Source organism: Panthera pardus, unplaced genomic scaffold (genome assembly GCF_024362965.1).
Source record: "Panthera pardus isolate Hobbes unplaced genomic scaffold, ASM2436296v1 HiC_scaffold_19, whole genome shotgun sequence".
NCBI classification, from domain to species: Eukaryota; Metazoa; Chordata; class Mammalia; order Carnivora; family Felidae; genus Panthera; species Panthera pardus.
Window position 1 is genome coordinate 22,689,959 of NW_026526754.1, and position 22,584 is coordinate 22,712,542.

Consider the following 22,584-nt stretch of genomic DNA (forward strand, 5'->3'; position numbering starts at 1 on the left):
GGTGATTAGGAATGAGGTTAATCCAGGGAGGCGAGCTAATGGCGGGGCCCCTCCAGAGGGGGGGCTCGGAGGCCAGGAGGGTGGTCTGAGGGAGGAGGGCCCCTGCGACCTGCGGCCCAGAGCCTGGCGCTTGCAGGGCGGGGTGCGAGGCCCCCCCACCAGAGCCCCATCTGCCTTTGACCCCAGCTTTTCCTCCAGGCTCTTGGTGGCCCCTGCCGTGACCACAGGTCCTCCTGGTGTGTGTGTGTGTGTGTGTGTGTGTGTGTGTGTGTGTGTGTGTGTGTTTTCCTTCCTGTTTTGGGTCCAGAGCACAAACGTCCACCCTCTCTGCCCCCACGAGCTGGGCGGGAGATGAGCTGCGAGAGCAGGAGACACAGCAGCCTCACAGAGCCCAGAGGTGGGCACACGCAGATGAAAGGGGTTTCCGCATAGGGTAAAGCAGGAGTCAGCCAGAGGAAGGAACGGAGCCCTGACTCACGGCTGCAGTGTGGACAAACTGGAAGAAACCGCCGGCTCAGTGAAAGGCCAACGCGGAAGGTTCCACACCACATGATTCTGTTTGTGGGAACCGTCCCAAGTAGGGACGTCCTTGGAGACCAGACCGACTGGGGGCCGGGGTCTAAAGGGTACAGGGTTCCTGTTTGGGGTGATGGCTGCACAGCTATGAATACACCGAGGACTGAGGAATTGTGCCCTTGAGATGGGGATGGGGGACGCTTTCTGTGCTGCGGGAATTAGGTCAGTAAAACCATTACGACGCCAGGGGCGCCTGGGGGGCTCAGTCGGTCGGAGCATCTGACTCGTGATTTCCGCTCCGGTCCTGATCTCCCAGTCTGTGAGATCGAGTCCTGCATTGGGTGCAGAGCCTGCTCGGGATTCTGTCTCTCTCTTTCTCTCCCTCCCTCCCTCCCTTTCTCTCTCTCTCTCTCTCCCCCCCGCCCCCCTCCCTCCCTCTCTGCCTGCCCCCTGCTCTTGCATACTCTTCTGTCTCTAAATAAATAAATGACTTTAAAAAATAAACGAAAGTTAAATATCTAAATAACCTACAGAAAAGTGCACAGACTGAGTATCCAGCAGGACAGGTATCGGGAGTGACCGCACAGGTCAGGAAAAAGCCCCTGCTGTCGCGTGGCTGAGGGTTGTGGCTGCTTCCTGTCCTCCCCCCTCCCATCCCCCACCCCCCCCCCCCCCGCGGGCCCTCGACCTGATAGCGACTCTGTGTCCTCGTGGCCACGTGCAGGCGGGCGTTGGAGGAGGTCCCCGTGGAGGGCTGGGGGGCGGGTGCTTTGCTGGGTGCGTACCCCCGAAGAGGGGGGAGTGCCAGGCCAGGGAGAGAGCTGGCGGCCTGAGAGAGATGTGCCCAGTTTCCCACAGTTGCACGAACCTGGGTGAGGGTCCACGAGAGCCATTCCGGAACCTCAGGGGGGTCACTTTCCAGCCGGGAGCTCCGCTCACAGGGCTGGCCGGATTAGCCTGTGACACACCCCACCTGCCCCCTCAGCGGTCCTGAAACCGGCTTCCTAGCAGGGGGTGGGGGGGTCACCAACTTGACCAGATAGTAGCTTGTCCTAAAACCCCAGAAGCTGTCCCCACTGGGAAGGGAGGGTGGCCAGCGTGTGATATTGGCTCTCCCCCGGTGGTCATGACATACGACCCAGCTAGCTGGGCCTGGCCTGGCCGACTGGGGGTTGCAGCATTCTTGGGGTGTGGGCTGTGGTTGCTGCTTCATCTGGGGGGGGGGACTTGGGGTCGCAGTTCAGGGCCAGCAGCCCTCGGGCAGCTCCTTCCTGCCCACGTGGCCAGGCCCTGACAGGTGGGATCTGGGAGCGCGGGGCTCCCGGCCTCGGTGTTGTTACCAATATTGCTAGCAGAACGAGCTGCCGGGCCGCTCTGGGGCTTGGCCTGTGGGGTTGGGGCTGGGTGTCTCCCCGTGGGGCTGCTTTGTACAGTTGCCCATGCTGTGCACAAGCCTAGGGAGTCACGTTGAGGAGTCCTGGATGGAAGCACCTTGCTTAGGGCAAGGCTCTGTCTTGATGTCGCTGGGGCCTTGATGTCCGGCCGCTCTGCTTCCTGGTTATGCTGCTGAGGCCACGCGGGGCCACGTTCCCAGGGCCTCTGGGGCAGAGAGGAGAGATGGCCCCACGGTGCCGCCCTGGCAGCCGCGCGGCTGTCTGCGCCCGCGGCCGGAGGCTGCCCTGCCTCCCCCTCAACACAAAGGTTCCATTTGGTAACGTGAGCGTGGCCGCTTGAGACGGTGTGGAGACGAGGGTCCCTCGGCCCCGGGAACGAGGCACGTTTGGAGCGAAATCCAGGAGGACGCCTGCGAACAGACGGGATTCTCCTTCCGCAAGGGGTTGTCTCTGCTGACGCTGCTCCCTCTCTCCCCCGACCCGCGTGGGGCGCTTGCGGACAGAATGGGCCATCTGAGCCCTTCAGAAGGGTCAGCGTTTGCCCTTTGAGTCCACGAGCAAGACGGGGCGTCCCCGGGCCGCGCGTGATTGTCCGCGTCCCGGCTGGTGGAGCACGTGGCCGCCTGGGCCCCCGCATCCCACCCCCGTGGCCACAGGCGAGCGTGTGCCCCTTGCCCGCCCGGCGCGAGGGCGTCCCAGGCAGCCCCAGCTGCGGTTTGTGCTTTCAGATGCTGTGGGGTCTGCCCCGGGTCCGTGTCGGCCGTCTGTGATGGGGGTGGGGACCACCGGCGTCGTGTGGGCGCGTGACGGGGGTCTCCCTCCTCCTCGGGATGCAGGGTGTGTGTGTTTGTGTGACAGACTCTGTTGAGCCTGGGTGGGGATCTCGGGGACCCCCCCCCCCCCCCCCGACACTGCTGGAGGCCCCAGGGCCGGGACGTGCCTGAGTCACAGGGAGGTCAAGGCTGGTGCCTGCTGGAGGTGGGGACCCGGGAGCAGGACGCACTTGAACACAGTTACTGCCCAGCTCATACGCTCCCCGTCCTGGCCGCCCCTCCCGGGGGAGCAGCCGGCCAGCTTGGCCTTGCACCCGAGCTTTCTCCCTGGGGACCGCGGAATGCTTTCCCCCCCGGGCCCTGCCCACCCCACCCCCCATGCCCTCTAGAAACCCCGGGTCCCCCGCTTCCTGACTCTGCCCACCCCATCCCACCTCCGGGGGGACCTCCGCTGGGTGTGATGTTGGGGTACAGCATTCCTTCTGGGGGACAGAAGCGATCTGGAGTCAGGTAGCAGCGATGATTGCACAACCCAGTGAATGTGCTAGAAGCCACCGGCCTCTGCGCTTTAAATGGCGAATTAGGTCTCCGTTTTTAAAATTTGAGAATAGGCTGCAGTTGATATTTGAGAAACGGAAAAGTAAGCGTCCCTCGGCCGCCTCTCTGTGTCCCTGCCTCGTGCCCGGCCCATCCAGCCCTGTGACCGGTGCTTTGCTGGCCGCTCGGGCATCCTGCGTGCCCTGCCTTTTCCTGCAGCCCCTCTACCTGCAGGCGGAGGGCTCGGGGCCTGTTAGGAGCTGGGGGGGGGCGGTGGGTGGGTTCTGGCTCTGGCCTCGTGGAGGGGGGGGGTCCGGTCAGGCTGCTGTGTTGACCGGGTCCCACCCAGCCAGGGGCAGCCCCCGACGGCGCACATCCTGCCTGTGTGATGTGGGACGTGGGCTCGTGGCCCCGAGCTGCGATGGGACACGTCTCTCGTGTCGGGGCCCGTGTCTCCGTCAGCGTCCGAGGGGGCGGCCCTTCCTGCCCACCCTCGCCTCGGGCTGGGGCTTGGGTGAGGGGCGCTGGGCCGCGGAGCCGGAGAGGGCGCGCGGCGCGGCCCGAGGCGGCCGGGGAAGCAGGTTCCCTGCCTGTCCGCGGGCTGCGTGGGGCTGGGGACGGCCGGAGCCCTCCGTGGCCGTGGCCCCCGCTCAGCCTCCCGCGTCCTTCTCCCGCAGGGTCTTCGCTGAGCAGCGAGTCGTCCCCCGTGTCCTCACCGGCCACCAACCACAGCTCTCCCGCCAGCACGCCCAAGCGCGTGCCCATGGGCCCCGTCATCGTCCCCCCTGGGGGCCACAGTGTGCCCAGCACACCCCCCGTGGTGACCATCGCCCCGACCAAGACCGTCAATGGCGTCTGGAGAAGTGAGAGCCGACAGGTGAGCCGGGGGGCGGCCGGGGGGGGGGGGCCCGTCTCGGGATCGCGGCCGCGCGCCCTGCCTCGCTCTCGTGAGCCCGACCCCCGTGCGGGGCAGGACGACGGGACACCCGCCCGGAGGGGCCGGGTGTCGGAAGAGGATCCCCGGGCTTCAGTCAGGCCGCCAGCACCGAGCACCCCCTCCGGGGGCTCCCACGACAGGTTTATTCTTCGTGTCCCCCGAGGCTGGGGGTCTGAGACCCCGGCACGGGCTTCCTCCCGAGGCCTCTCTGTCTGGCCTGTAGACGCCGTCTTCTCATGCGGGGCCCGGTCTGCTTTCTCTGGCGACACGGGTCCTGGGGGATCGGGGCCTGCCCGAATGACCTCACCTTTAGTTACCTGCTCCGAGGCCCCGTCTCCAGCACGCTCCCAGGGTTGGCACTCCGCCGTGAGAAGTTGAGGGGGACACGGCTCAGTCCGGAGCCCCGCGTGAGCCCCGCGTGAGGTGCTTCACAGGTGGCAGAGGTGACACAAGGTAGCTGTTCTGAATACCTGCCGCTCGAACACGGGACCGAAGTGGGGAAAGGGCGCTGGATGTTCTCGCGTGTCCCGCTTTCCCGTTTCTGTCCTGGCCTCTGAAGGCCCCGCACTTGGGGTTCCCCTGGGTGTGGCTGTTGCCACGGTGTCCTGCCAGTGCGGGAGGCCTGGGAGGGTTCCTTTGTTCCTGCCTCGGCTGACCCCCCACCTGCACCCGGGTACCCCTAACCGAGGGGGGGGGGGGCGGAGCAGGGGTGAGAGGATACTTCTGGGCTTTTCTGCTGAGTCCCCAGAGGGGTGGTAGTACTGAGAAATACTAATGAGTTAAGTGACCGACTTGGGCTCTGGTCATGATCTCACGGTTCGTGGGTTCGAGCCCCACGTCGGGCTCTGTGCTGACAGCTCGGAGCCTGGAGCCTGCTTCAGATTCTCTGTCTCCCTCTCTCTCTGCCCCTCCCCTGCTCGTACTCTGTCTTTCTCTCCCTCTCTCTCTCTCTCTCAAAAATAAACATAAAAAAAAAATACCAGCTAAACCACAAGAAAAGTGGAAGAGGGGAGTCACTTGGGCACCAGCCTCCCCCCACCCCTACGCCCTGGTCATCCAGTAGATAGTAGATCTGTCTTTACTCTGCCCCGGGGGTGGGAGGTAGCCAGCCTCTGTCCACAGAGGGGGTGGGGGTGATCCTCGGGCAGGGGTGAGGACCCTCCTGGGTGTGGCCCTGGCTTGGCCCTGTGTCCGAGGTGGCCATTGCTTAGCCCTCTGTGCAGTTTGAGAGCGGGAGAGACCAGGTGGGGCCTGGCGGGCAGATTCCAGCCAGAGGGGTTTGGAGACCCCTGAGCTGCCCCTGGGCCCGGTTCGAGGGAGGGTCGGGTCTTCCCCGGGACCTTCTGCCTCCGGAGGGGGGACTCTTTGCCTCTCGCTGTCAGCCGCCTGGAGATCCACCTTGACCTCGGGGCCCCAGCCACCCGACTCGGACCCTGACTCGTCGCCACTCCTTGCCTCTCCCGGACTCCCTCGGCCCCGGGTCGTTTCCGGATCCTGCCCTGTCCCTGGCTCAGCACTGGCTGGTGACAGCCGCCATGGGACGCCTGCTGTCTTCCCCTCCTCCAGCACCTGTGCCCTGGCACCCCGCGGAGGGTCCTGACTGCCTCAGAAACGTTTAGTAGCCCCAGAGAAAGGGCCGTGATGGATCTGCTCTGGCCATTTACCACCACGGCGCTTAATGAAACACTAATGCCACCAGGGAGGGCGGCGGGAAGGGAACTGCATTAGCAGATGATGTATGGCTCATCAGCTTCTCACAAAGGCTCAGTGGAGAATGTAATCCTTCTGGGGAGGGGAGGCGGGGAGGAGAGCCGCTTCCCCAAGTGGCGGCACAGGAGTGGAGGGGGGGGGATCCCGCAAGGTGGGGAGGCATGGGGGCGGGGCCCTGGGCCTGTCACCGGGGTCGCCAGGGCCCTGTTTCCCAGGTAGTGGGAGCTGCGGAGGACAGCTGAAATGAAAAATGGTCTGTTTTCGGGCTAACAGAGCATGTCGGGCCTGTCTGCCTGGAGCCCTCTCTCTAATCACCAGAGAAGGATTTTCCTCCCTCCCGCCCACCCCCTTGCGGCCCTTTCACCTCCGCGGCTGTGCCTGCGGCCGCAGCCCTGAAACAAAAGCCGCCCCCAGATGCTCCCTGCCGCTCGTCTGTCTGCCAGGGCGACGGTGGGAGCCCGGCGCGCTCCTGGGGTGCCCCGCGGTGGCCTGGCCCCGGTTGGGGGCTGCTCCCTGGACCCCGGGGCAGCCCCTGCGCGCCCCCAGAGGGCCGCCCCCGTTCCCAGGTGCCTGTCGCAAGCGTGGCTGGGCTCTAGCCAGACGGAAGGCGCGTGGGTCCGGCCCGTCGCACCCCTTGCTCGCCCGCCAGCCCCTCCCCCAGGCTCTCCAGCGCCTTGTTTGTCCTCTGCCGCCGGGAAGGTGCCATCTGGCCCGGCCGCCTGCAAGCAGGGCTTTGTCCCGCTGAGGGGGAGAAGGGGCGGCCGGGGCCGGTGCGCTCGGGGCCCCTCCTGCGTGGCAGGGGCCGCCCCGGGGGCACTTGCCTCTGCCGTTGATTCCGCGAGCGGTGGCTGACGCACGTGGAGGCGGGCGACGGCCTGGTTTGGGGAGAGCCGCCTGGAGCTTCTCCCCAGATGTTGTTCTAGGGTCCAGGACCCCCTCCGAGGATTCTGTGCCCCCCTCCCCCCCCGGCTGCCACCTCTGTCCTGCTCTGGCCCGGGGGGGCAGGGGTTGTCCTGGCCAGCCTGAGGGCAGCGTCCAGGGTGCCTGGAGTCCCCTTCAGTGCTGGGCACCCCCTGTTCAGTCCGTCCCAGACCACGGGCACAGGGCCCCCTCCGGCCCACAGTGGCCCCCGTGAGGCCAGAGCGTGGCAGCAGGTGGGTGGAGGGGCTCGTGCAAGCCTGCCCCGCACCAGGTGGTGGGCGTGTGGGCGGACCCGGCAAGCCCTGACCTGGCAAAGGCCCCTGAGACGCTGGTGTGGGCGGGCGACCGGCTGCCGCTTCACCCTCCTCGCCTCCGTTTCCGCCCGTCCGTCCCTGTCACGCTAGGAGCTGGCGCTGCGATTGGGACGCTTGACAGATGGGGAAACCGAGGCACGGGGCCGTTATGGGTCTCATCCGGGGTCTCCAGAACCGGACAGGAGCCGTCTTCAATAAGGCTGTGGGGGGAGCCTACCCTGCTGTCCACATAGGTGTGGGCCCTTGTATAGAAGTCTCTGGAAAATCGGGGGCTGGGAGTTCTGGGCTGCTCGCTCGGACCTCGGATGTGGGTGTGGGTGCGTGTGTCCCCCCCGCCTCGACACCTGCCATGTGAACCCCCCCCCCCCCTTCGGGGAAGGGCGAGTCGGAATTCGCAAACCTGCAAGGACCCCGCCGTGAGCGGAGGGGCCGTGCCAGCGTGTGGGAAGGAACAGATGTTGCCGCTCATTAAAAATTCCAATCAGCGGCCTGTCTCCTTCAATTAATTATCACTGATGTGTCTTCTGGAAGACCGGGGGAGGGCGCGGCGGCCTGGCACCGGCCTGCCGGGTAGACGTGCCTGACGGCCGGGGCCTCCTTGCCTGGCCCCCGCCGTCCGCTCCTGCCCCACCTCGCGTGCGGGCCTGAGGTGGCTGCTGGGGTCAGAGGGCACGGCCGCGGAGATGAACTTGGGGCTCCGCTGCTCACACCCCCCAACCGAGCTGGAGGGCCTCGGGCGTGGGGGAGGGTCTGGGGAGCGGGAACATCTTCTCGGCACGGGGCTCGGCCTCCAGATGCCCGGCGGTCCACTCCTGGACGTGTCCCTCAGCCTGCCAGCTCCTGGAGACCGTCAAAGGGCCGTGGCTCCCTGTCATTTTAGGGGTGCCTGGCGTTTCGTGGCACGGCGGGAACACCGTGGTTTGCGGGTTGACCGGCCTGCGCTCGACCCCCCTGAGCCCCGTCTGCTTTCTCCCGGCCCTGGTTTTCGGTCTGCTGATGGGCACGGCCAGACCTGATGCCCAGGGGAGAGCTCGGCATCACAGCCCGTGCCCTCTCTTGTCACCGTGCCGCCGCCTCCGTGCAGCGCGCGTTTGGGTAGAGACCCTCCAGGAAGGCGCACCTCAGAGCGGGCGCCGAAACCTGGCCCCGCGCCCCTGCCTGACTCCTGCTCTCTGTCCTCCAGCAGGACGCCGGCTCTCGGGGCGGCGGCGGCGGTCGGGAGCGCCTCATCGTGGAGCCCCCGCTGCCCCAGGAGAAGGCGGGGGGCCCCGCCATCCCCTCCCACCTGCTCAGCACCCCCTACCCTTTCGGCATCTCCCCCAGCTCCGTGGTGCAAGACTCGCGCTTCCCACCGCTCAAGTAAGTGCGGATCGGGGGCTGGGGGTGCAGGGGGCGCAGGGGGCACGTGCGCCTGGGGTCTGGATCCCGGGGGCCCCGGGGCGCCTCCCGGCCGTGGGTGGCAAGCCCGTGCCCGCTGCCGGACGGCGAGGGCCACGCAGGCCCCAGGAGCCAGCAGTAGCTGCCTGCTTCTCCGCCGTCCTTCCCTCATCCACCCGTCCCCGTCCCCGCCCCCGCAGCCTGCAGCGGCCTGTGCACCACGTGGTGCCCCCGAGCACCGTGACCGAGGACTACCTGAGGAGCTTCCGGCCCTACCACACCACCGAGGACCTCCGCATGACCTCCCTGCCTCCCCTGGGCCTGGACCCGGCCGCCGCGGCCGCCGCCTACTATCACCCCAGCTACCTGGCCCCGCACCCCTTCCCCCACCCAGCCTTCAGGTGAGACGCCCCAGTGAGTCCTCCGGGGCCGTCCCCTCACGTGGCCTCACGTCCTGGGGCCGCGCTCTGCGTCTCGAGCGGCCCCCGAACCTTCCAAGTTGGCTGCTGGCCCGTGGCGGGAACCCTCCCCCCTGCCCCCTGTGCCGCCAGTTCCCCTCTTGCTGGCTGTTTCACTGGCGGCCCGGCACACGGCCTCGCTTAGACGAGGGACCCTTTGCCGTGTGACGGAGAAGCCGCAGGGGGAGTGTGCCCCGCGTCTCTGCTCTGTGTAGGGGCTTCCCGAATCCCGACCCGGCGGGTTACGGGGAGCGGGCTGCTGCTCGTGTGGGGCCTCGGACCTCGAGCTGCTGTTGCCCAGCGGCCCTTCGGGCGGGGGCTTTGGGGCTGGCCGCGGCCACGGCCTCTGTCTGCGGGGCCTGTGTAGGCCCGCGTCCCTCCCGCCCCGTCCCTCGCATTCACGGCACCACATGCCCCGGGGCGCACCTGCTGACGGGGCCGGGGTTCATTTGTTTTGCCTTTGCTTCTCACCCGGCCCTGTCTTCCCTGCACAGGATGGACGACTCCTACTGCTTGTCAGCCCTACGGTCCCCCTTCTACCCCATCCCCACGCCCGGCTCCCTGCCCCCGCTGCACCCATCGGCTATGCATCTCCACCTGTCCGGGGTCCGCTACCCCCCCGAGCTCTCCCACTCGTCCCTGGCGGCGCTGCACTCGGAGCGGATGTCCAGCCTCAGTGCCGAGAGGTGAGCCGCGTGCCGGGCTGGGGCGGCCCCCGCGCTTGCCGCCCCGACGGAGCGGCTGGGCCAGCGCCCGTGTCCGCGGTCTCCTCGCCCGCAAGGTGGGGGCGGTGGCGGGTGCCCGGCGGCTCTGCGGTCCACCGCCCGCCTCCTGGCGCGAGCGCCCGGTGAGGCTTGGGGGGCTGGCGCGCGGCACGCGGCCCGGAGCCCTCTGAGTCCCTCGGGGGTCAACGAGAGCGGGGCCCCGTGCACCTGCTCCCGCCGTGCAGGTCGGGCTGCCGGGGTCCCGCTCCTGGGAGTCGTCGCTGGGGGCCCGTGTCCGGTCCCCTCTGGGTCCGCGCGGGCCGGCACCAGCCGTTCCCGTTTGGCCGCAGGCTACAGCTGGACGAGGAGCTGAGGCGCGAGCGGGAGCGGGAAGCCGACCGCGAGCGCGAGAAGGAGCGCGAGCGGGAGAAGGAGCGCGAGCGCGAGAAGGAGCTGGAACGGGAGCGGGAGAAGGAGCGCGAGCGGGAGCTGGAGCGCCAGCGGGAGCAGCGGGCCCGCGAGAAGGAGCTGCTGGCGGCCAAGGCGCTGGAGCCGGCCTTCCTGCCCGTGGCCGAGCTGCACGGGCTGCGGAGCCACGCCGCGGAGGAGCGGGCCAAGCCCTCGGAGCAGCTGACCCCCACGCGCCCAGGTACCGCGGCGGGCAGCTGCCGGCCTCACCGCGTGGCCCTCCCCAGGCCACAGCCTCGAGGTGGCCGCTGAGCAGGGCGCGAGCGGGGAAGGGACGCGCCCTGGTGCCGGGGACGCGCGCCTGGCAGCGAAGCGCGGCGAAAGCGTTAGGAGGTGGCGGATGAGTCTTGAGGCTTCTCTTTTTTTAACCTACTTCGTTTCGTTGCGAGTACACGCGATCGGACTTTTACGAGGGCTTGTGCACGACGGGCGGGCTCGCGTGACTCTGGAGAGTTCGGTCCGCTCTCGTGAGCCGGCGCCTGCCTGCTCAGTCCGGCACCTGGCGGGGCCGCCACCGAGTGTCCAGGGGTGGGGCCGGGGTGGGGGTGTCTTCCTGGAAGGGCGGGAGGAGAGCAGGGGAGGCTCGGGCTGGGCCCGGGGCGCCGCGGTCCCGCCCTGACGGCCTGTCCCCCCCACAGAGAAGCTGAAGGAGGCAGGTCTGCAAGCCCCGAAGGCCGTGCAGCACCCCTTGCACCCGACGCCCGCCCCCCACCACAGCGTGCCCAGCCTGCTCTCCAACCACAGCATCTTCTCGCTGCCGGGCAGCAGCGCGGCCACGGCCCTGCTGATCCAGCGCACCAACGAGGAGGAGAAGTGGCTGGCGCGGCAACGGAGGCTGCGGCAGGAGAAGGAGGACCGGCAGTCCCAGGTGTCCGAGTTCCGGCAGCAGGTGCTGGAGCAGCACTTGGACATGGGCCGGCCCCCGGCGCCCGCGGAGGCGGAGCACAGGCCCGACAGCGCCAGGTGGGGCCCCCAGGAGGGAAGGGGGGTCCGCACGCTGCCGTTCGCCCGGCCTCCCGAGTGCTTCCGCTCTCCCTGCTCTCAGCCCGTGAGGAGGTTGAGCCTCTGAGCAGGGAAAGGAGGCGCTCGGAGGGGCCTGTCCCCGAGAAACGGCGCCGGCCGGAGCCAGGGCCTTCCCGCAGAGCCCGGCTGTGTCCCTGCAGGGATGGTCGTGGCACTTGGGGGGGGGGGGGGGTGCGTGAGAAGCTTTAATTGACGATTAGACCCATTCTTTCCATCTTTCTCTGCTTTCAAGCCCAAACGTTTTTTAACGAGAACAACGGGGACTGCGTTTAATTTTTATTTCAATAGGAAATCAAGTTCGTTGCTGTTGTAATAATAGCCACTTGCCAGCCCCGGATTCCCCGGGAGGCCGTCCCTGGGTCCCCCCAGCTGGGGACAAGTCTTGCCTTGTGAGCTGGGCCCCTTCTTACCCTCACAGCTGCGCCCTGAGGCCCCCCACCTGTCGGTCTGGCTGTCACCTAGTGTCTCCCGTCCCACCCTCCGTCCCCCTCATCGGCCAGAGTTGGGGGAGAGGCCCGGGCCACGTCTCAGGGACGCGGGATACTAGACGCCCGTTCTCTCAGTTGTGCACAAAGGAGGCCGGGTGGGGAGGTCCGTGGAATGTTTTCCGGCTCTCGGCGTCTGGGATGCTGTCTGGGTCGGAGGCTCTTGGAACGTCCACGTGCTCCTTCCCTCTTTCGCTCGGCTGGGCTGGTGTGACTGGGGGTACGTGGTAGCTGGGCCCTCCGCCCCGGCTGAGTGTCCCCGCAGCCGACAGCCTGCAGCGAGGGTCCCCTCTGCTTCTCTGAGGCCCCACAGAGGCCAGGTCTCTGAGCCCCCTCACACCCCGGGGCCTGGAGAGCAGCCAGCGCCCCTCGACACCTCCTGATAAAACCTGGGTGTTCTGGCTCCCACAGGGGTCTTCCTCTGCCCGAGGCCCCAGGATCCCAGCCCCGCCGCTGCCGTGAGCCTCCCTCCGCCTCGGGACCTAGCAGGCCTCCTGGCCTCCGTGGTCCCAGCTCGCTTGGCCTTACAGCGGCGTGAACTTGACAGCTGACTGGCCCTTGTGTTCTGAGTTAGAAAACCATTCAGTGTTTGGCTCTGGGGCATGAAATATTATCCCACTGACAGGTTTTCCTTGGCTTGTTTACTTAAGGACACACGGCTTCTCGATACGGTTCTCTCTTGTCCTCTGCCGATCCCAGGTGCTGCGGCCTTGGGGTTTTCTTCCAGCCGGTGTTTGGGAGTCACGTGGTGGCTGTGGTGAAATGTCCCCCCTCCTTGGCCAGAGCCCCAGGGCCCTGCTAGGACAGTGGCAGAGCGTCTTAGCAGGTGGAAGGTCCCTTCCGGGTCCCACCCCGCCTGAGCGTGAGGCGCGCGACGCCCCGGCCGGTGGCTGGGCTCCCTGAAGCCCCGTTGGGTGTGGCTCCTGCTCTGGGGCCCTGAGGGGTTGCCGCCCTTGCTGCTGGGGAGCCCTGGGGTTGAGCGACAGCGCCGACCCGTACTAGCTGTGAGGGTCTCCCCCAAAGCCGGCCTCCCCCACCCCACTGGGCTGGGCAGGCACCTGCGAGAGGAGAGTGGCACGTCTGGGGGTGGGTGCCGCTAACCAGACCGCGCCCGTGGCGTGGCGTGGGAACCTTGTCGTCCTCTCCGTGACGGGTCTGCCCGTGGAAAACAAAGACGGGGGCCTCTCCTCACAGAGTTTCGGGAAGCGGCGGAACAGAATAAGCTGGGTCACGGGTGGGACACAGGAGAGGAAGCAGGTCTGGCCTGAGAGCGTCTGTGTGCGGTCAGCAAGCAGTGTCTAATTTTGAGCCTCTGCGTCCTCTCAGAAGCAGGTCCGCCCGAACCTGCCTTAGCTGTGTGGAGGGCAAGTGGAACCCACAGGCGGTAGCCTGCCCGGTGGCTTGGAAGGGGCTCTCGGGGGAGTTCCCGTCCAGGCCACCCCGAGCCGCCTCTCGCCCCCGGGTGGGCAGCCTGGAGGTGACCGCTGCCACGACTCACGGCCTGCTCCGCTCGCTCCCCAGGCCTGGACCGAACCGTCAGGAGCCGGGCAGCCGAGACCCCCCGCAGCACTTTGGCGGGCCCCCGCCCCTCATCTCGCCCAAGCCCCAGCACCACTCTGTGCCCACGGGCCTCTGGAACCCCGTGTCCCTGATGGACAGCACCCTGGAGACGCGGCGGGCCCCCGAGAGCCACCCCCTGCACAGCCACCCCGCCCCGTTCGAGCCCGGCCGCCAGGCGGCCGTCCCCCTGGTGAAGGTCGAGCGGGTCGAGGAGGGGCCCCGGAAGCGAGAGGCCGCCCCCCTGGACAAGTACCAGCCGCCCCCACGGGAGGCGGGAAGCCTGGAGCACCAGGCCTTCGCCCACGGGCCCGCGCCCTTCCTGGCTGAGCTCGAGAGGTCCACGCAGACCCTCCTGGGCCAGCAGCGGGCCCCCCTCTCCCAGCCGGCGCCCTTCGGGGAGCTCCCCGGGCCCCTGAAGCCGGGCTCGCCTTACCGGCCTGCGGCCCCCCGGGGCCCCGACCCCGCCTACGTCTACGACGAGTTCCTGCAGCAGCGCCGGAAGCTGGTCAGCAAGCTGGACCTGGAGGAGCGCAGGCGGCGAGAAGCCCAGGAGAAAGGTGGGGTGTCCCTGGGGGCCCTGACCCCCCGGGACCGGGGGCGCCCGCCACCCCGCACCCCGGTTCCCGCTTCCCGCTGCTCGCGAGACAGACCGGGGGCCCTGCCGGCGCTGTTATGGCGCAGACTGTCCCGAAAAAGCCAAGTGGGAGACGGTTCCACAGACACGCGTTTCATAAGTGAGGAACCGAGGCTGACGAGACGGTTTTAAATATTAATCGTCCGGCATGACGGGGGAGGAGGCTGTCGGCAGAGGAGGTCCGGCCCCCTCCTCCTCCCGCAGGGGTCGGGATTCGGCCAGCAGGCCCGGGGTGAGAGCGGCTGTCCCCCCCCAACTTGCACACCCTGTCTGCCCAGGAGGCGTCAGGGGCTGCTCCAGAACAATGTCTCTTCTCCTGCTGGAAACCACCAGTCCTGTTGAACTCAGCCTCTTAGCCAGAAGCTGGGGCCAAGGCCAAGTTTTCCCGGCTTGTTGGGCTAGGCTAGGCTCAGGGCCCAAGAAGTATTTCCCTCCGCCACTTGCCTTGTGAGGGAGGACGAGGGGGTGCCCCGGGGTGCTGCCCTCCACATGTGCGTGCCCTGAGCCTTCGGTGGGGACTTGAGTGTGCCTGTCCCCTCCTGAGTAGTGGACCCAGATGGCAGGAGGGACCGGATGCGCACGAGTGGCCTTGGGTTGCCGAGGACACAGCCCCAGGCCTGTGTGACAAATGTCCCTGCAGAGGGATCCGCTCAGGCCGCCTCAGCCTGGTCACTTGGGATCCGAGGGAAGCCTGACGCCTGCCTCCTGCATTTCCCACTGCCCCCCTCCTTCCCCCCTGCCTCGAAGTCCTAGGACTAGGGGTTAATGCGCGTTTACAGCCGGGGGAAAAGGAGTCTGGGTCGTGGGGTGCGCAGAGGGGCCGGCAGGGCTTGGGCTGAGGGGGTGCGTCTGCACACACGTCCCAGAGACGCCCCGCATGTGCGTCCGCCCGAGCCCTGAGGCTCCCGGCCCGGCTGAACGGGGCCGTTCTCGCTGCCAGGGTACTACTACGACCTGGACGACTCGTACGACGAGAGCGATGAGGACGAGGTCAGGGCCCACCTCCGCTGCGTGGCCGAGCAGCCGCCGCTCAAGCTGGACACGTCCTCCGAGGTATCTGGGATCCCCTCCCCGCCGGGCCGGGCCGGGCCGGGGGCCGGGCTGCGGGCGCCCCCATCAGTGCCTGCTCCTTGGCCTCGCTCCCACCGTCCCGGTCAGCCCCACACCTGCGGGACCCCTGCGCTCTGACACCCCCCGCCCCCGGCGAGCCGTCGGCCCCAAGTTCGCCCGCGCGTGGGCTTCAAGGACTCCAGGAGGGCCCCTGGGACGGTGGAAGCAGGCCACGGCCGGGGCTTTCAGACTCCTTTGTTTTCTTTCCCGATCTAGAAGCTAGAGTTTTTGCAACTTTTTGGCTTGACCACCCAACAGCAGAAGGAGGAATTGTTGACCCAGAAGCGGAGGAAGCGGCGGCGGATGCTGAGAGAGAGAAGCCCGTCACCCCCGACGGTTCAGAACAAGCGGCAGACGCCTTCGCCGAGACTCACACTGTCCACGCGCTACAGCCCCGACGACATGAACAACAGCCCCAACTTCGAGGAGAAGAAGAAGTTCCTGACGATCTTCAACCTGACTCACGTCAGTGCCGAGAAGAGGAAAGGTAGGACCGGGCGCGGGGCTCGCGGGCGGCCACGAGACTGCGGAGAGGCAGGGGCCGTGGGCCCCCGGGGAATGTCCCGCACCTCGCTCTTGGTGGAATCTGAGAACACGGGGGCCCAGGGCTCTCTCGGTTCCCTCCGGCGCCAGGGAGGCAGCCGCTCGGCTCTCACGCGCCTGCCCCGGGGTCTGTCCCGCATCTAACTTCTCTCCATCCCGGACGCAGATTGCCCTGGTCAAAGCGCGTTTGCTCTTGTCGCGTCCCGGGTGGAACGGAAGGCTTGGGGGTGGGTGGGGCGGTTCTGTATGTAAAAGTCGCTGCGAGCCGGGCTTGCAGTCAAGCCACTCTTGTCACTTGTCAGACCTCCTGGCACCTGGGATGGCAGGCGGGGCAACCCCGCAGCCCCGGGTGCAGGGGGAGGCGCGCCTGCCTGCGCAGTGGGCGTTTCTGCTTGGCGGGTGCCCACGGGAGGCTTCTTGTTCCGGCCACAGTGGGCTCGGGGCTGTCTGTGCCGCCCGGCCAGTCTGCCCTGGAAAACGCTTCCAGATCCTCCCGGCCACCCCTCCGTGTGGGGGCCGACTCTTTGGGCCAGAACGTAGTGCAGAAGCGGGGTGGGGTCTGAACACTTTCTGGTATCCCTTTCCTCGGTCTGCCCCACACGCTCGCTTACTTAGCTCCAGGATGTGGGTTCAGCTGAGAACCCGGCCTGTCTGGGGAGCTCGTGTGCACGCTTCCAAGCCCTCCTCGCTGACCCCAGGCGGTCACTTCTCTCTGGAAAGAAGTCGGAAGGAAAGCGGACCTGCTTCCCGGTGCATGTAGTTGGCGTGCGGCGATTTCCTTTTCGTTCTTAACCAGGAAACTGGGGGTCTTGCTTTCTCTTAAAGAGACGGTGACATGGTGGGCACCAGGACCAGTCCCTGGGAACAGCCACAGTTCTGTTTATAAAAGAGCATCTTTTTGCCTGACCTGAGTCCTCGCGGGAGCCACCGGTGATGCAGCCACTTCGGCAGGGACAAATGCCCCTGCAACGAGAGCTCGCAGTGGCAGACATCACAGGCTCTGATTCCGTCTCAGTAGATGGCAAGCGTCCTGGGCCGCGGAGAACGCGCCCCGAAGCAGCCTGGACTTCCGGGGTGCTGGGTGGATCTTCGCGGTGGTCCTTCTGTGTTGGGATTTTTTTTTTTTTTTTTTTTTTTTTGTCTTTTAAGTAAGAACACATCCTCGGAAGTCCTCTCAGAAGGTCATAGGAACCCGTTATTTTGCTGTTGCACACACAGCGATCTTTGGGATGCATCTCTAATGCGATGCAGAAGCTGAGCGGAATCCGGGCTCCCCCTAAACCGAAGGTTTCTTTCCTTAAACACAGCCTGTCCCTTGGTGCTTGCTTTGCTCCTGGTTTAGAGAACCTGCAGCTGCCGGGCACGGCCTGGGCTGGCCGCCTACTCCCCTCTCCTCTCGGAGGTGCTACGACCGTGCTGTTAATCTCGGGCTGCTTTTCTCATAGACAAAGAGAAACTTGTTGAAATGCTCCATGCCATGAAGCAGAAGGCACTGTCCGTGGTGGTGGCGGACCCGCTCAGGAACTCTCCGAGGGACAGTCCTGCTATCTCCCTGAGCGGTAAGGCCCAGGGCGGGAAGGACAGCCCCTCCCGCCCCCGCCTGGGACTGTCCCACGGGCTGCCCGAGGTCACAGGCGGCCGCTCAGGGTCTCTTTTTCATCACGAATCTTTTCCTCCTGGAAAGGGTGTCTCTCGGTCTCTCTCGCTCCCTCCTTCTCGCTCGCTCTCTCTCGCACAAGCTTCCTGCACCATCGGGAAGGCTGTTCTCTGGACGGAGCAGGAGAGCGGGAAGTCAGAGCCGGGAGCCCAGGGGGCGGGTCCCGGCTTCCGCAGGGCTGTGTGGCGGGGCTGTGTGCGGCCGTTCGGGGCAGGCCACGGCCGTCACCGCCAGGGCCTCGGGAGCCCCAGGCCCCGTGTTTCAGCACCTGCTGCGGCCCTGCGTTCTCGCTGCTCTTTAGCTTCTCTGTCTTGCTTGTTCTGCCCTCAGGCCTCTCCGACACCTGCTTTCACACCTCCTCCTCTCTCTCTCTCTCTCTCATGCTACGCTGCCGAGTGGAGCAGGAAATCTTTATGGTCCGGCCCTGCTCTCAAATCCTAACGTGGTCTTTCTTGTCGGGTTGGGCCTCGTGACTTCTACCTCTTGGTAGCCACTTGCTTCCTCCTTCAGATTCTCTCTCTTCCCAGATGCCTTCCTGGGGCGCCTCTCAAGGACGGACTTGCCGCTGAACGCAGCCCCACCTTCCAACCACACGCGCTCACGAGGACGTTTCATTACACGGTCCCCCGGGTCTCTGTCCTTTGTGCTAGGTCTTTCTTAAACGTAAGCTCTGGAGGTCAGGGTCGGCCTGTTGGCTTGGCGCTCTTAACATCTCCCTCGCTTTCTGTCTCTAAAAGAACCAGCCACGCAGCCAACCTCTCTGGATGCGGAGAAGCCTGTGGGTGTCGCTGCTTCCCTGGCTGACATCCCAAAGGCCACGGAGCCTGGGAGACCGGAGCAGCTGCGGCCCCAGGAGCCCGCTCCTGCCGGCGGCGAGAAGGCCAGGCTGAGCGAGGCCCCCGGGGGCAAGAAGGGCGTGAGCATGCTCCATTACATCCGGGGCCCCGCGCCCAAGGACATTCCCGTGCCGCTGTCCCACAGCATCAACGGGAAGAGCAAGCCGTGGGAGCCCTTCGTGGCGGAGGAGTTTGCACATCAGTTCCACGAGTCTGTGCTGCAGTCCACCCAGAAGGCCCTGCAGAAGCACAAAGGTAACGAGGCGGCCCGGCCCGGCCCTGCTCCCACGTCACTGCGGCAGCTGGGGCTCGCCCCTTAAGCTCGGCGCGCACGGGGCCCCTGCGGCGGGGCCGAGAATTCTCCGGTGCCGGCGGGAGCCCGGGTGATGCTGGTGCCCCCGGTCTACCGACCGCCCTCCAGGAAAAGTTAGCAAGTGACGCCGTCTGAGTTGAGTCAGAAGCGCTTCCTTTCAGTTAGGCCAGGTGAGGGGCCTCCCCCGCACGGATAGGATCCGGTCCTTCTGTAGCTCGGTGACTTTGCGCCATTGCCACACAGACTCGCCCGGGAATCTCCCCGCCCTTTGATGACTAGACCCAGCAGGTGTTTGCTCCAGCGACCCCAGAGAGCGTTTTGTAACACCTGAGCCCCCACGCTCCCTGCCCTCAGACGATTTGGTGGGAGAACAGGGGTCCCGACAGCTGGTTCTCACGGAGTCAGAGGTTGAAACTGGTTAGGAAAGAATCCCCGGGGATTAAAGGACTACGGACTTTGGGAGAAACTTGCGTGTGCCCCAACAGCCAGGAAAAATAACTGGGTTATTAGGCCCAAGCATGTCTGTCCCTGCCAGCCCTGGGAGCTGGATAGAGGACGTGTCTGTGGACTCAGGTCGGGTGCCGGGTCGGCGCCAGCCGAGTTACCGCTGGCATCGGCGATGCCAGGATACCCAAAGGCAAAGGATGGCCGTTTTCGCAGTGAGAATCGGGCGCGCTTCACTGGATGCGTGTCATGAATTCGCTGCGAAGAATTCCCCTTCACAAGGAGAGCGTGTTTGGATGAGCTGGCTCGGGGAAAGGCCCCGTGCCCTTCCCAGACACACCTCGCAGAGGCTTTCCTGGGGCCCCAGGACCCGCGTTTCCTGCCTTCTTTTACACCGGCCCTTTTCTTGACGTGTAACGTGCGGCCGTTTCCTCAGGAGTTTGTTTTTTAAGTTTATTTTGAGAGCAGAGCAGGGCACGTGCTTTGAGCGGGTGAGGGGCAGAGAGAGAGTCCTGAGCAGCACAGAGCCCAGTGTGAGGCCCGGTCTCACAGACGGCGAGCCGGAGTCAAGTCACTTACCCGACCGAGCCACCCGGGTGCCCCATTTCTTCGGACAAGTCCACCGAGCGCGTCCCAGAGGCCCGCAGAGGCTGCTGTCTACACTGGAGGCGCTGTGCCCGCCTTAGAACACGCCCCGCCGGGCCGTGGTTCGAGGCGGCGCACGCCTCCCGTGAACGGGTCCCAGTAGCAGCTGACGCTGGATGTGACTGGGGGGGACTGCGGGACCCTGGGGCTTGGCGCGGCAGGGATCACACCCTCGTTGGGACGCAGTGCAGGGCTGTCGCGGTCTCTGTGGCTCGGCGACCTTGCCGCGGATCGCCATCTTGGATCTCCGAAGGACGCGGGGGCCCGTGACCTGCCCGTTCTCCCCCCGCAGGGAACGTGGCCGCGCTGTCTGCGGAGCAGAACCACAAAATGGACACGGCCATCCACTACAACATTCCCGAGCTGCAGTCGTCCAGCCGGCTCCCCGTGCCCCCGCACAACGGGCAGCAGGAGGCCCCCACCGGGAGGAAGGGCCCCGTCACGCAGGAAACGGACCAGGCCTCGGAGGACGACGACGAAGACGGGGAGGAGGAGGACGACGAGCCCCCCAGGCGCAAGTGGCAAGGGATTGAGGCCATTTTTGAAGCTTATCAGGAGCACCTAGAAGGTATGGGAGTGGGCGCAGGGCCGCGGGGAGGTGACAGAATGCTGACTGGACCGCCCCGTCCCTGTGGGACCTCACTGCTAGCCCTGGGGACGGTTTGTGCGTGGTGACCCTGGCGCTCGGGGACTGTCCTCAGCCACTCTGCCTGTTTCAAGAACTGTTGTCAGGCTTCTGCAGGCGCCCCAGCTTCCAGACATGAGGCCCCTGTCACCGGACAAGCTTAAGTACCGCTTGTCCCCACCCAGCGTGACGGCCCCCACCTGGGCCGTGCTTTCTGTGCCGTCTGCCGCCATACTTCTAAATATCCCATCGGCCCTGACTGTGGCCGCACACACGGGGCCTGAAAACAGAAGAAGGTGTGTTAACTCAGCTGAGCGCCTCAGGGGTGCTGGCGGTTCCCCCACAGGCTCGTCGCCCTCGTGGGGCAGCGGGTGGGGTCACGAGGCTTGGGCGCTATCCTTGGGCTTCTGGCCCTCTGCCTCCTTTCCCTGCCCCTCGGTTTCCTCAAGAGGACTCCCGTGACCTCCCAGGCTGCAGTGCCGCGGCCCCCCGTGCTCCCCCTCCTGGCTGGAGCGGAGTTGGGGCGCACCAGTCATGGCTGGCAGAGTTCGGTATCCAGAGCCAGCGTAGAGCGTTTTTTATTGTGACGGAGCAAAGCGAGTCCAGCTTCTCTGGGTTTGTTTTTTGGTGCCCTGTTTGGGAATCCCTCTCTGCCCCCGGGACGTGATGATTCTGTCCATTTCCTTAAATTCAAGTTTCGCGTTTCTTATGCCTAGAATTCATGTAACCTCACCGTTCCCACCTGGGCAACCCCTTACCCTGGCGGGTTTCGGCATCCTCCTGGCCGCTCCCCGTGGGCCCCCTGCTCTCGGCTGTCCGCAGGCACTCACCTCTCGGACAGCCCCCCTGTTCTTGGCCCTTGGGCTTCTCCCAGGGGTTTCAAGATCGCCGCCTTGTTTGCGCCACCCAGAAAATCCCTGTGCAGATTTTCAGTTGTGTTGAATTTACAGATTGGGGGAGAATGGATCTTGTTGATGATGATGTTTTTCCGTGAATCTGGCATTAAATTGCATTAAGTGACTTTTGCTGGTTTTCTGCCGTGAGCGGGGCCTTTTTTATTAGACTGATTTAGGTACCAGTTGTGTTTTCCAGTTTGTGTGGTCCCTTATTCCTTAGGTAGTCCTAGCGGGTCAGACCTTCTGTGATAGTTTAGTTCTCTCCTTGAGCTCTGGGCTCTTGAATTGAACAGAGAGTGGCAGTGACAGAGCGCCGCTTCTCTGGTTTCTGAACCTTGGGGACAAAATAGAGGTCCTCATTCCTGCCGAGTTGGCCGCAGAGGACTCGTCAGAGTTAGTGTTTCCGGTGGAGAGTTCAGCTTTCGTGTTTTCTGATGTCGCTGGTTCCAGGCTGCATTCGTTAGCGCTTTTAACAACTTCAATCTGTGTTCTGAGGGGGCAGGAGGCTGCTTTTAGTGCCCCTCCTTGCACTGTCCCTTCTGTAGGCTGTCCGCTTGCTCTCCCCGGTCTCCCTTCTCAAAACGCTTCATAGGAAAGCAGGGACTTGTCCTTGACCCTTGCAAGTTTGAAGTCACTCCTGTGAAAAGCAGGCCCAGTATCTTGTGGCAAGGCAGAGATTTTACTAATTAGAATTCTATTTTCGGTTTCTAAGTTTACTCTGGCCTCGTAGCAGCTTATTAGCAGCTTTCAGACCTCTCACTGTACCCTTCCTTTTGAAAAACGTGTTTTGCAACCACCACTTTCCCCTTAAGGAGTTCCTAGTAGCCTTGTGGCCGCCGGGCTGGGTTTCCCTGTGCCCGTCAGAGGGCGGGGAGCAGTGCGGCCCCGAGGAGAGCACCGCAAGAAGGGCGACCCCGGCCAGGCCCGTGGCCCCTACACACACACACACACACACACACACACACACAGCAGCTCGACGCGGCTTGTCTTTTCAGAGCAAAATCTGGAGCGGCAGGTGTTGCAGACGCAGTGCAGGCGGCTGGAGGCACAGCATTATAGCCTCAGCCTCACAGCCGAGCAGCTCTCTCACAGCATGGCGGTGAGTGCCCCCGGGGAAGAGGGGCCGGGGTGGGGGGCGGGCAGGTTCCTGAGACACAGCCAGCTTCGTGGAGCCTAAGCTTGCGTCTGTCCCCCCTACAGACAAGTTTTGAGGGGTGGGAATACTGCTCCTAGGAGGCTAACAGGTGTAGTCTTGGGCGGGGAGTTCAGGAGCCCGAGGGTTCCCCAAGATTGAGCTAAGGAGGCAGGTACCGTTCACGTACAGGGTATTGGTTCTGGAAGGGAGAAGAGGCTATTTGCTTATCCCTTTGGGGGAGGTGTTACCCGTATGTCTCCCCCTACGGTGATTGGCTGCGGGGGATGGAAGACGCTATTACAGGGGGAGCAAAGGCTCTCGCACCCCAGCCCCCTTCCTCCTGCAGCCGATGACTGGAGCGACTCCCCGGCATCCTCCCGGCCCTTGGGGACGTGGGGTGCAGCTCTTGGCCGGTCCTGAGCAGCCACCGTTGTGTAGTATCGGCTCATTTTTAAAATCTCAGGGTTGGTGTTGAGCCAGCAACAGACCCTGGTTTTAGGAGACGGCCCAGATACTGGGAGAACCCAAGGCTTCGGTCACGGTTTGAACTGGTTCTTCCAGAGACCACC

General features: G+C 65.3%; 1 protein-coding gene across 7 annotated transcripts in view; it reads left to right on the top strand.

Annotated features, from left to right (window-relative positions):
* The window catches only part of GSE1 (Gse1 coiled-coil protein), a 387,729-nt gene that overhangs the window by 361,234 nt on the left and 3,911 nt on the right, over positions 1 to 22,584 (top strand). For 2 of the 7 annotated variants that reach the window (XM_053906721.1, XM_053906724.1), the window contains 13 exons: positions 3,898 to 4,097; positions 8,286 to 8,461; positions 8,680 to 8,880; positions 9,432 to 9,623; positions 9,992 to 10,290; positions 10,748 to 11,072; positions 13,139 to 13,734; positions 14,752 to 14,864; positions 15,138 to 15,408; positions 16,910 to 17,023; positions 17,859 to 18,212; positions 19,652 to 19,927; positions 21,876 to 21,979. In XM_053906721.1, the coding sequence (XP_053762696.1) occupies positions 3,898 to 4,097; positions 8,286 to 8,461; positions 8,680 to 8,880; positions 9,432 to 9,623; positions 9,992 to 10,290; positions 10,748 to 11,072; positions 13,139 to 13,734; positions 14,752 to 14,864; positions 15,138 to 15,408; positions 16,910 to 17,023; positions 17,859 to 18,212; positions 19,652 to 19,927; positions 21,876 to 21,979 (3,221 nt within the window). Of the gene's footprint in view, positions 1 to 307; positions 398 to 3,897; positions 4,098 to 8,285; positions 8,462 to 8,679; positions 8,881 to 9,431; positions 9,624 to 9,991; positions 10,291 to 10,747; positions 11,073 to 13,138; positions 13,735 to 14,751; positions 14,865 to 15,137; positions 15,409 to 16,909; positions 17,024 to 17,858; positions 18,213 to 19,651; positions 19,928 to 21,875; positions 21,980 to 22,584 lie in introns of all 7 variants that reach the window. The other 5 variants (XM_053906718.1, XM_053906720.1, XM_053906719.1 and 2 more) reach the window with 5 other exon arrangements.